General features: G+C 45.9%; 2 protein-coding genes across 2 annotated transcripts in view; both read right to left on the reverse strand.

Annotated features, from left to right (window-relative positions):
- Nucleotides 1–13,477, reverse strand: part of RASSF5 (Ras association domain family member 5) — an 81,801-nt gene that overhangs the window by 57,031 nt on the left and 11,293 nt on the right. The window contains exon 2 of the mRNA XM_074936317.1: nucleotides 2,287–2,405. Coding sequence (XP_074792418.1) covers nucleotides 2,287–2,405 — 119 coding nt within the window. The remainder of the gene's footprint in view (nucleotides 1–2,286; nucleotides 2,406–13,477) is intronic.
- IKBKE (inhibitor of nuclear factor kappa B kinase subunit epsilon) overlaps nucleotides 2,287–13,477 on the reverse strand; it is a 78,539-nt gene continuing 67,348 nt past the window's right edge. The window contains exon 22 of the mRNA XM_074936312.1: nucleotides 2,287–2,405. The gene's annotated coding sequence lies outside the window, so the exon portion shown is untranslated. The remainder of the gene's footprint in view (nucleotides 2,406–13,477) is intronic.

The following is a 13,477-nucleotide window of genomic DNA, read 5'->3' on the forward strand; positions in this document are numbered from 1 at the left end:
GCCACCGACACCAGCAGGTCATGGTCCAGATCCCATTATTTACACCTGGACGGTGCCCGCAGGTCTTTGTTGCCAACCTAACGCCGTTTCTATGGTTAAGCAGAAAAGTCATCCATGACCGGCTTTAAATCACCTCCCTTTGTGGCACAAATACCAGCAGATTAATGATGCAGCACAGAGGGACTAATCTTGGCATCTGAAACTTGGAGAAGAGGAATAGATCCACAGTCATTCGGGACTTCATGACAAAAGAAGGGACTGAGCTCACCATTGTCCTTGTTCTCTAAAGCCGACTGCAGCTATAGGAGAATCATCTACCCATCGCAGTTTATGCCTTCTGACACATAACTGAGCACTTCTGCCCTCTAGTGGATGGAATCAGTGGAGACTGAACAGTTCACTAAATACACTTGGGTAAGAGGCAACTCAAAGCAGCAGCTCATCCAGCAGGGCTGACTGCAACATGACCCCCTTCAGTAAAGCCTGACAGCTCAGCCCTGCAGGTTTCCTGCTGGTATTTGGTTTGGCGATGGCTGGGATTAGGGAGTGGCCAAGACTTGCCTGATGTGGTGGACATGCAATGACTTTCCAGCAGGCCTTGTACAGGGTGACGTGAATGTGCCACAGCCCCATCCCAAGAGCTTTCCTCCTTATTGTCCTACTTAGTGACGATGTGCAGGGACTTTTGACCATGTGCACAAAGGATCTGCTGCGGCCAGGAACTTAACAAGAATCTGGCAGGGGAACCACACCAAACAGGAGCACTAGGCTGACATATACCCAACTCCGCCAACAGGTCTTTTATTCCTACGCCTGTGCCTGGCAGGCCAGCATCAAACAGCAGTCATAGCATCACAGAAATGTAGGACGGGCATGGACCTCAATAGGTCCTCTAGTCCACTCCCCTGCACTGAGGCAGGGCTAAGTATTATCCAGAGCCCCCTGACATCTGTTTGTCTAACCTTTGCTCCTTGCTTGCCTTTGCCCAGACACTCACCATGCTTCTGGTGTTGCCCTCCCCTTTACATCTCAGAGCAATGTTAAGGATGGGGAGGGTACAGCACAGCCACAACCATCATGGAGGAGATGGATGTGTCTCCCTGACACCAACTTCTTACTCTCCTGTTGACATCCATCCTCCATGCAGCAGGAGCCGAGACCAGCCATCTCTTACCTGAGCAAACGTTTCTCTGTGGAAGCCTCACTGCTGTCACTTGATACTAATATCCTGCATGAAGCCAGTGAAAGACTATTACTGTGAATTTCACTGTGGGATAAACGGACACTGGAACAGCCTTGTAATATTTTGCCTCATTCGTTTGGCAGGGGAAGATTTTAGACACAAAGCGAATAATGCGACTGATGACCCTTTCTATTTCTTTGGATCGTAAGTTCTTACGTAGAGGCCTAACTAAACATCGGAGTACTCCCTAGGGTGACCAGATAGCAAGTGTAAAAAAATCGGGACGGGGGTGGGGGGTAATAGGTGCCAATATGAGAAAAAGCCCCCAAAATTGGGGTGGTCCCTATAAAATCGAGACATCTGGTCATCCTAGTACTCCCATGGACTTCACTTGAACGGCTCGCGTGCTTATAATTAGGCATCTGCTTCAGTACCTTGCCGAGCTGGGGCTGCAATGCACTGTGGCATCCTTCTCCAGAATTGGGCACAAAAACTCAAGTCCCTGCCCAGTGGCGGTCACTGATGAACCCACCACCCTTTCTGTAAGAGTGAATGGTTGAGGTTTTTCAAAGCCGCGCAAGGAACGGACACACACTGGTTTTTGTGCAAGGTTAAGCAGCCGTCGCGATGACTGCATTTTAAGCAGGGCTGGATCATTTTAGGGCTCTTGACCAACATTTGTAGCTGTGCACACACAGAATGGGATAATCAGATTTCACGCTGCAGAGCGCAAGCTGACCCCAGGCTCCACCCCGCCCAAGTAACAGCCCTGGACAATCAGACAGCTTCTTCTGGTTACCTGCCTCGTAAGCATGATTTGATTCCCCGCTGGCAAATCCTCCCCAGTAAAGTAAGTAGAGAAGCTAAAACCACAAGGGGGCAAGAGCTCGGTATCTGAAATCTGAAGGGACAGGAATTTAATTGGGAGGTGCTTAAAAAAAATCTTGGGTCTTGGAGAAATGTCATTAGCACTAAAGAAGAGGAGAATGCCACGCCGTCCTCTCTCTGCAGCTGCTTGCCAGAGAAGCAACACCCCCAACCCGCCATAAAACTCCCATTTCCCTCCCGCCAGCCACCCAGCACAGGGACTCCCCAATCCGTACCTGGCTGCAGTTTTGCGTCAGTGTATTTTCTGGCGAGGGTTTGTTCCTGGGCTGTCCTTGTTGGCTGCAGTCCAGCTGAATCAGGTTTCTGCATTCCTGATGGCAGGTATATTTGCAATCTAAGCAGGGGGGAAAAAACAAACAAAACTGAAGGATGCTTTAGAAATAATGAAAGATTTTAAAGGGGAATAAAAAACAGAACAATGAAACAGTGAGAAATAAAAGGCATCAGATTTCTGGTGAAGGTCAAACTCTAAAGTTACAGAACCCAATGTCCAGGATGGCACCACTGCAACTGCAAGTGAAGCAAGCCTATATGCCCACCCCAAATTGCAGCCACAATTATTATTTCCATTGTGGTAATGCCTCCAAAACCTACACAGGACTCAGGGCCCATTGTTCTAGGTGATGAGCAAACAAACATTTACTACAATGACACACATAAATGGCCTGTCAGATGCCTAACTGGTGATTTGCATGCACATTTATTGTGACCAAGCATGCTAATGCATGTGCAAACCAGACAGCTGTATACATGAAGTACCAATAAAGACTAGTTAATGGGAATTGTTGCAGACTAACGGTTGGAAAACCGGGAGTCAGGACTCCTAGGTCCTATTCTTGACTATACTATTTCAATTGTGACACCTTGGCCAAATCATGACCTCACTGAGCCTCAGTTTACCCATATGTGAAATGAGGGTAAAAATATGCCCCACTCTCATGGGGGTATTGAGGCTTTCACTAGTATTTGCAGAGTACCCTGATATCCTGAGACAAAAGGTATCAGAGAAGCACCAAATAATCACAAATGTTAATGGGCTGAAGTTTACACTTTACCAGCGAACAGAAGCCTGTCAGTATTGGCTTGGCATAGGGGTTATTCAAATGACCTCGGCAACGTAACTGGTTTTCACAGCGCTCCAAGTACGCGTGGCACTCTGCAGACCAGCCCCACCGCCAGGTCTCTGCCTCAAAGAGCTTCCCGTCTCAGTGCCCCACATGGCCGCCGTCGGACCGAAAAACGATTTGCTAACGGAATTCTCAGTCGCGTGTCCCAAGAGCCTCGCCCACATGCAACGCTCAACACTACACAGGCTTGGCTGCCTCAGCACTTGCCTTAAACATTCGTTTGCCATCAGAACCCATAAAGGCAAAAATAACAATGGAGAAAAAACCCTACTCCCATTTACGCTAAGACACTGGCAGAGAGGCAGGTGAGCCCTCGAGATTAGCACTTGGCGATGCACCGTGAGAAGGGGGGGGGAACAACCCAGAAACCCAAAGCGTGACAAGCACTGTAATTAAACACGAAAACAAAGCCCGCTTGCCCTAGTACACACGACACTAGCCACGCTTCCAGGAGAGTAGCGAGTACTTTTACCCATGAACAGCGGGGAAGAGAGTAATTCTAAACCTCCGTTGCCATGAGCAATGAAAAGCTTTGCAGTGTTTTCTTCCCATTTCTTTCCTTTTATTTCTATGCGGGACACTTAGGAAGGAAAATATTGGGTTTTTCTTTCCTGTTCAAACCCTAATTGATCAGATAAACCAGAGACACATTCTTCACAGGGGAAATACCGTATGTTTTAGTTCCCAGAGTACCGTAAGAGTGGTAAGCACACAAGAGTCACTCACTCAGTACAGTACCTTGTTCAGGCTACTTGGAGTCAAGGACACAGCTACATTTGCTGCAAAGGTGATATAAAAAATTAAGACCCTTGTCCTGTCAATTGTTCCATGTGGGTACTGAGCTCTGCTCAGGTGGAACAACTTGAAGAGGATTCGGAGTCAGACATGGAACCATTGCAAAAAATAAAATTAAATTAAATCCACATTTCTTTGATTGAGTGATTTGTGTTTCCTAGTGCAAGATGTTACACTCAACTTCAATTAGTACACTAAGAGATGTGCCCTTCCCGATATTCAAACAAACAGAGAGAGAAATACTGAATGCCCCCCCCCCAAAAAAAATTCCCAACTGACCAATACAAGAAACCATTCACAGGTGGTCAAGCTACGGATGAGATGAGCCCAGAATAAAATCCCAGACCCAAAGCCACACACTTTGGGAATATTTGGATTTGAAGTTGTGTATCTGGCTCCCAGCTCTCTAACCAGATGGACCAAAACCCCACTCCAGAAGCAGAGCTGGAATGCAGTCAAGGAGTTCCCAGCTACGAGCCCTGTATTTTTCCACTAGACCATTACCAGCATGCCACCTCCCCTCCCACGTAGAGAAAAGGTTCAGAGATACGGATTGGTTTATCAGCATGGAAAGTATCTCTAAGTGGTGAGGAGAGAGAGAATGGTTAGAACTGTGGCAGGAGGAGTCTTTAGCACAATCCTGCTTTCTCTTGGTGGGTGAGGAAATGCATCTAGCCTTGCACAAAATTCTCTGCTACAGCAGTCCCTAGTCACTCACGCACCCTTGCCCAAAGGAAACCTGTATTTATTATTATAAAGCTGACACAGGTGGAGTTTCCCGCCTTACTCTTTACTAGTTTTTCTCCTGATCTGAAATGAGAAGTGCTGACACTTGGATACCCAGAGTAGAAGGTAACATCCCATTCCACTGAATCCACACTGCATCTTGCAAGTCTTGATAGCAACGCTCCTTCGGGCATCGCAGCTGATGTCCCTCCAACTCTGACCGCACCTCTTGTGTTGGGGGTTTGAGAGACTGATTTTCTAGCAGTGGAAGAACACGTCTATTGCAAGGCTCTGCTAAACTGAAGCAAGAACCCTTCCTTCTGATACCAGTAACTTAACCAGTCACTTATACGTAAAGTGTTGGTGTGGTATTCAAGGCCTAAAATAGGCACCATCATCCGCTAGTTACTGGACGCTAGGACTTCTGAGTTCCATTTCTAGCTCTGACATTGACTTATTGTGTGACACGGGGCAAGCTGAGGCAGTTGAGAAAAAGGAGAATATCGTTCTGGGGTGTATTAAGAGGAGCGTGGTATGTAAGACGCAGGAGGTAACTGTTCCGCTCTATTCAGCGCTGGTCAGGGCTCAGCTGGAGAGTGGTGCCCAGTTTGAGGCACTGCGCTTTAAGAAAGATGTGGACGAAGTGGGGAGAGTCCAAAGGAGAGCAATAAAAAGGATGAAAGGTTTAGAAAACGTGACCTACGAAGAAAGGTTAAAAAACTGGGCATGTTTACTCCTGAGAAAAGACAGCAAAGGGGGACCTGATAACAGTCTTTAAATACATGATGGGTCATTAAAAAGAAGCTGGTGATCAACTCCTCTCCACGTCCCCTGAAGGGAGGGCAAGAAGCAATCGGCTTAATCTGAAGCAAGGGAGATTTATGTTATACATTAGGAAAAACTTTCTAACAATAAGGATAGGTAAACTCTGGAATATGTTACCAAGGGAGGTTGTAGAATCCCTCTCCTTGGTTGTTTTTAAGAACAGGTTGGACAAACACCTGTCAGGGCTAAGAATATAAAAACGGCCACACTGGGTCAGACCAAAGGTCCATCTAGCCCAGTATCCTGTCTTCTGACAGTGGTCAATGCCAGGTGCCCCAGAAGGAATGAACAGAGCAGGTAATCAAGTAATCCATTCCCTGCTTCTGGATGGTCTACGTTTACATGGTCCTGCCCCAGCATAAGGGCTGGCTAGCTCGAGGTTCCTTCCAGCCCTGCATTTCTATGGTAAGTCCATTTCACATCTCTACACATCAGTTCCCCCATCAGCAAAATGGGGATAACACTGAAGGATAGGCCAAGGCTTCAGGCACTAGCCTGAGACTCAGCAGACCTGGGTTCAGTTCCCTACTCCTCTATAGACCATGAGGAAGTCATAAATGCCATGTCTTCACTGCTGGAAAGGGGGTCCCCCGCCCTTCTTTATGACAAGGTGAGACCGGTGAGTTATCTTGGTGTCAGATCCTAAGAGGAGGTGAGGCACTTGGAGTGTTAACTGTGAGGTAGCCAGGTGAAGTAAGCACCGTTCCCCCTATCTGTGGGTGGCCTTGCAGTAAAACTGAAGTGCCTTGCCTTCACTACTTTTTCACAGCCAGCCAGAGAGCTAACACCCATAGTAAAAAACACAGTTTGTCAATGAAGACACCCTGAGTCTCTCTGGGCAGCAGATGCCCAGCTTTGTAATGGGGATAGTAGCATTGCCATGTCTTACGGGGTGTTGTGAGGATAAATACATTAAATATTGGGAGTCCCTCAGATACTGTGGTGATGGGAGCCAAATAAGTACCAATCTGCTTTTTATAAACCATCTCGAGATCCTTGGTTTAAATAGGATTATGCAGGTGGTATGATTACATAGCAATTTATAAGAGCAGGTTTAGCAAGAAAACAGGTCTTTCTGTATCAGCACTTTCATTGCCAGTTACTGTAACTGAAGTATGTACCTAAATCAAATCTCTTGTCAGATTCTGCCTGGAAACACCCTTGGATAGGATATTGGAAATGTCACATGGTCTCAAATGTACAGATGACATGTTACCTATCTCCCTCCTCACACACACACACTGCCTAGGAAACAAAGAACTGACACAGCTTTTCTTGGAAGATGATCTGTGTTACTGTAAGATGTTCAACTGCTCGATAAAGTAGAAGCTCCATAAAGACCTTTCGGAAGTGAGCATTTTGCTTTGGCCTCTTTTTGTTATAAAGAACGATTTTCAATGGCAATTGCAGCACAGTGAAGTTTGTATCCTGCCACACGTTTGGCTTGACCATTTCTCTTTACTAAAAGCAACTTGTTGGCCTAAATTTGTTGCCATTCTCCCATCCTCCTCTCTCAAAGATTTGACTTTAATATAGTTTACTAACTACAGCTAAAATATCCTGTTGGTATTTAAATGACCCATGTGAGCCTGTTCAATTTTAACTATATTATAACCGAACTTGCTTTCCCTTTTACGTTAGCCAAAATTCCAGAGAGGTTACTGGGAAAATAAGTAATTAAATCAACAGCATGAGATTGGTGATCAGATATTTTCCATAAAGCAGAACGTGTACTGCACTCGGCATCTGCTGCAGCAGCAAATCTGCATAATGCAGCAAACTAAAATATCACAGTGGAGCTTTCAAAAAGATAGTAATTATCCAACCATTCTATCTGGCTGTGCTTAGAGATGCATATTAGCTCTTGCATTGCAAAGTGCTGGTTAATTTGCAGCTGCAAAGCTATGGAACAGAACCAGGGTTTTGTTTTATAGACCTAGGCCTTGTTCATACTCAAAGGACCCATAGCATCAGATACAGGATTGTGCAGGTGGCTCTGAAACTCCTGAGGGGCAAACCCTTTCCCATCATTTTGTCCCATCACCACTAGGGGGCCAACAAGAGGTGTGTGTGTGTGTGTGTGCGTGTGTGTGCGTGTGTGTGCGTGTGTGTGCGCGCGCGCTTGTGTGTGTGTGTGTGTGTTCTCGTTCGGAAAGGTAACAGATGGGCAGGAGGGGTTACTGTCTCAGCATCTCATCTGAAGGTGTTGCATTGGGGAGTCAGAACTGGACTGTGCAAGCCCACAGTCCTCTGGCTGAGAAAGAGAGGGAGAGGGAGAGGGATTGACAACAGAACGGCAGCAATTCTTCGCTCCGTGGGGCAATCTGCACACAGTTTGCCCTAAAGCCAGTGGGAGTTCTCCGGTGCACCCTGAGGTCTCTAAATTACTGTGGCTCCAACTGCACTGAGCACTTTCAGAGGTCAAAGCTCCAAATAATAATTGGAGATGGAAGATCAAGCTGCAGTTCAGATGCAGGTTTCAAACACCACCAAATGGAAGGTGGCGGGGTGGGGGCTTTTACTACACACCCATCTCAAATAACAATCCTTTGCCCAAATGCAGCATCTTCCATCTGAAGGTCTCGCGGTGCTTTATAAAGGTCAGTCCTCCCATCACCTCAGGCAGCAGTGCTTAATTTGTAATGAAAGAGGTGCTGGGGCTCAAGCAATTTTTTTACGTTCATAACTGATGCAGCAGGCCCAGAGGTGCCAGGGCTCTGAACTGCCAAGCCCAGAGATGCCGGGGCTCAGCCCTGGCACAAATCAAGCATTGCCAGGGAGCTGTGTGTTATACCTGTTTGAAGGATGAAAAATACTGAGGCATAAAGGGACTGAAGTAGCCACTGGCTTTGGAAGCCCAGCTGGAGACACCTAAGGTCTGATGGGCAAAGAAGCTGAGCACCTAGAAACCAGGCCCAAGATTCCTCAAGCTGGACACCCAAAAACCAGGGGTCACATTTAAAGATTCAGCAGCGGCTTGTCCCAGCTCACACAGCAAGTCAATGGAAGATGTAAGAACAGAACCCAGGAGTCCTGTTGCCTCAGTCCCAGGCTCATAGCACCAGACATTTGTCCATATCCCTGCTTGCTTAGGCTGTTTTCTTCAGTACAGGATTCAGTCACTGGTGTAATCGCACACAGAGCAGCTATTAGAGAGTCTTGATCATATTAGTGTTAGGTAAAAGAATCCCTCATTAAAGGGCTTTCATCGCCATTCTGAAGCAAATAAATATTCACAGGCATACTCCACATTTCCTTTAATCTGCCATTCTTTTATTTAAACCATACGGCGCATTTAGTTGACATTTCAGACAACACAGTAACATTTAGTCTAAACCAACAACTGAGATGTTTTGAAAGTTTGTGTTGTTTGAGTTAAGATTGATTTTCCCAAATGGCCAACAGTCTCACAATTAAAAGACATTTTTTTAGAGTACAAAAGGGGCTCTGCTTTGAAAGGACAGCTAAAGACCCATCTCTTAGGAGTCAAACACCAGTTTTACAAATATTATGGCTTTGTTAGTTGCACTTCTATGGCCCCTTTTGTCTGACTAACCCAAAAAGTGTTTTTAGAAACATTAGCTATTTTTCCCTTTGAGGTAGGGAGAATTATGGTATCCATTCTACAGATGGGTAAGATAATGCACAGAGAGGTTAAGTGACCTGCCCAAGGTAACACACCTAGTCAGTTACAAAGCCAGGACCGCAATCCCCTAGTCAAAACCCTCTTCTATCATCCCCCTCTTCACTCCCCGCTCCCTTGCCCATCCTCCCAAGCTGGTAAGAGAACCCACGAGTTCTAAGCCCAGAACTCTTGCTCTAACTAGCAGACGCAATTCCACCACAGGGGACCAAGCATGGACAAACTGCTCTGCAGCTTGCGTTCCTATCGAGCAACACCCAGGACAGGAGCAGGATCTTTTAAATTTCTCTAAGCAGCTGTTCCCTGTTCCCAAAGCAACTCATCAACATCAGCACTGGATGTTCCTGTAACTGGAATCCAACAATAATACAACCGAGAGGGCACTAAGGGTTCACTGCAAGGTAACCTTCCGCCTTGCCAGGCTGAGCACACACTGCCTCCACAGAGCTCAATGAAGGGATTACTGTTAGAGTCCCCCCCCCCCCCCTTGCTGTTTCACAGTTTGTTGGAAGGGTTTTTAAAACTTTGCACAGCTGGAAGACACACCTGGCTCCTTCCAGAGCTCCAGCAGCACCAGAAAGCTCACCGAGCACATCAGCTCTGAAGGCTAAGACGGCGGAAAAGCCTTAGGAAAGGAAGGGCGATCCTGTGGTTGGAGTATGGGATTGGGAGTGTAGAGACTGAGGTTTTACTCCCAGTTCTGCCACAACTTCATGTGATCCCCCAGCAACACACCTCATCTATGCAAATAAGGATGACACTGATCTACCTCACAAGAGCATTGTGAGGCTTAATTCGTTAAGTTCTGTAATGCACTTTGCATGATCCTCAGATAAAAGGATTTGTAGAACCGCCAGGACTTACAGCAAAGGACCTTAGTGCAGTGCAGAGCCAGGAATTGGAGAAGAGTCTCACATCCCAGTCATACTGCCAGGGGAACGTAGGGAGACACTGCAGTCACCCAAACTAGCACTTGGAAAGAACAACAGGATTTATCACTCCATCCCTTACCACAAATAGCCCGAGGACCTTCATTTTACATCCTATCTGAAAAAGGGTGCCAAAGTCTGTAATACATTCAATACACTGAGAGATCATTTAGTCTCCTCACTCATCCTCGAACATTACATAACAAAATGGTTCACAGGTTTTGCACAGCTCAGTTATCCCCGATGGTACATTTTAGGACAGATGTTTGACTCCTATTAGCACCTCCTTAGCTTACACGTAAAATAAAGAAAGACTTATGGAGCCAAATTTTTAAAATTCCTCACAAAGGGTGCTGGGCTCTTTTGGAAATCTGGCACAAAGGGTAGGTTTATATGAACGTTTTAACAAGTTAATTTATCGCCCGTGATGTTGATTTGACTAACAACTTCCGTAACGCTAGGGGGGACACCCCCCAAAGGTTGCAGTTTACTGTTAACATTTAGGGAGTGTCCAGCCTCGCATGAGCAAACATGTTTGCCAATTAATTTGAGTCAACTATCAATTCACTCAAGCTAAAAAACTCGAATGCAGACCTAACCTTTGCGTCATGGTGGGATCTCAACCCGTCCTGATTGTGGCAGTTGATCCCTTGGAAAATTAAGCCTACATAGAGCAGGGTTTTTTTTTACCTTTTGCTTGAGAACTAAAAAACAAAAAGAGAAAAAGAGAGTGCAACCTGGCATGAGCAGAGACAGGGAGCAAACCCCACCAAGCCACCCTGTGGGTTTTTTCCAATCACAAAACCTCAACTGAGCTTTCATTTCTCCAAGTTTTTACAGATTTCCCTGCCAAACCCCAGGTTTCGCTACTCACTCTTGTCTTCACTCTGGCAGCTGCCGACACAGCGCTTGCCAGGGGAAGTGTGAAATTGATCCCAGACAGTTCCACAATCGCAGGACAAAAAAATCCGTGCATTCATTTGTATTCCACATATATCAGTGATGTTTAAATCTCCTTACATAAATGGGGGTGTGGGGGTGTGAAACGGAAACTCTATGGCTGAAAACAACCAGCTCTTCAAAACCGTCACTGGAAAAAAAGAACTCATAAAACCTACCCAAGACGTAGATAGGACACACACAGTTTTTAGACTCTACTGATAAAGCATGCTCTACCATTAGGTGCACCAAGTCCTTTAAAAACAGAGATCATTCTCCTCCTCCTCCTCCTCCTCCTCGGGCGCTCTGCAATCTAATAGGCTCATGAAAAATGAGGCTTTGTTGATCTGATGCAAAACTAAAGGCAAAAATAAGGCAAGGAGAGATTTGACACACACCCCTAAAGAATTCTGATCTTTAACATTACACTGTAGCATTGAGAGAGTATTTTTAAAACAGTACCTGCTTTACCAGATTTTTGTATCAACGTTTACAAGAAAAATAAGGTGACTGTATAAACAAAAAGCAGCCTTTTCCACTGCATTACAAGCAAATAGAAAACACCAAGAAGAATCTTGTGCATCATCGATTTTATTTATAACACACACACAATCTATATGATATATCTCACTCCGGAACATAGATTCAAGGAGAGCCTGATTTACTCACATGCGCAATCTTATTGACTTCACTGGGACTACACAAACAAGTAAGGACTGGGGGATAAGTGTATTCAAACCATAATTTAATGTATTATTGAACTAAAAAAAGAAAGTCCAAAAGAAAAACAACCCACAAAAAGAAACCAACCGCCCACAAAATAGAGGGATGATAGAAGACTGGATATGCCACACAGATTTGGATATTAGCCCCTGGATCGTGAACCCTGTTCCCAAATAGTTCGGCAATGACCGTACTTCTAGGTTTAGGACCAATCCTGGAAATACTCACTACTCTGGATAGTACACAACCCTGTGAATAGCTCTACTCCAAGGCAGTGGACTACACACAGAAATGGCATGATGGTTCCAATCCTGCAATGTGATCCATGTGGGCAGGTCCCTTGAGCGCTGCACAGAGGCCCACTGACTTCAGCAAGACAGCGCACGGGCATGAGCGTCTGTCCATGTGGAGTCCCAGCGAAGTCAATGGGCCCGCATGTGAGGATCCAGCCACATGTATGAAACTGCATGATCAGGGACATTTCATTAAGAGGAAGAGTTTACAGGACTGTGGCCTTACAGAGCATAGTATTTCAGAATTAAAGAGACACACTCTGGATTAAAGTTCGATTCAGTAAGTCACTCAAGCATGTGCTTAAATCCCAATGAAGTTGAGAACACTCCATTATAGTTATGTGCTTTGCTGAAATGGGGCTGAAAAGCTTATTTTAATTTAACAAGATTTTCTTACCTGTGTTCCTAATACCCGAGATTGTTAAAATTGAGCACAGATTTAATATATAACATTTCTTCTAATATCCGTGCTATACTTTGAGTTTTACTCTGCTTAGGCAGCAAAGATAGGCTGTCGCGTCTCATGTCCTGGGCTGCATATGCTGCTGGGAAATATTTAAACCCCCAACACAAAACCAGCTACACCAGTGGTTCCCAAACTAGGGACGCCACTTGTTCAGGGAAAGCCCCTGAAGGGCCGGGCTGGTTTGTTTACCGGCCGCGTCCACAGGTTCGGCCAATCGCGGCTCCCACTGGCCGCGGTTTGCCGCTCCAGGCCAATGGGGGCTGCGGGAAGGGCGGCCAGCACATCCCTCGGCCCACACCACTTCCCACAGCCCCCATTGGCCTGGAGCGGCGAACCACGGCCATTGGGAACCACGATCGGCCGAACCTGCGGACGTGGCGGGTAAACAAGCCAGCCCGGCTCGCCAGGGGCTTTCCCTGAACAACCGGCGCCCCTAGTTTGGGAACCACTAATCTACACTGATTTTATTTAGAATCACAAAGGTATTCCTGTTTACAGCAGGTTTTGTGATTTTTAAACACAAAGCTTCCATTTGGAGGCTAAACTAACTGTAGCTTTAACTATCAATAAAAGATTTGCTCAAAACGAGTGCGATTTTACGAAGCCCGCACCCTATTCCTTTATCAATTAAAACATGCCGCAGCCCTAGTGTCTCGCAGGGAATTTGTGATCCCCATCAATTAAAACAAGTAGCCTCTTTACAGAGAGAAATCCCTTGTTACTCACCAGGCTTGGGGAGAGGGGAAGTGGCTCAAGATAACCTAAATGAGCTCCTTAAAAAAAAAAAAAAAAAAAATCTTGCACTTAGATCTGAAGGGACGCAATTTATATGTTCAGCATCATTTGAGCGTCAGGGCCTAACCCATGCATTACGTGGCAGGTCATTACACAATGGAAGGAACACAAAGAAGGATGGGCTAGCCTTGCATTTGGGAGCCCT

Source organism: Natator depressus, chromosome 21 (assembly GCF_965152275.1).
Source record: "Natator depressus isolate rNatDep1 chromosome 21, rNatDep2.hap1, whole genome shotgun sequence".
NCBI classification, from domain to species: domain Eukaryota; kingdom Metazoa; phylum Chordata; order Testudines; family Cheloniidae; genus Natator; species Natator depressus.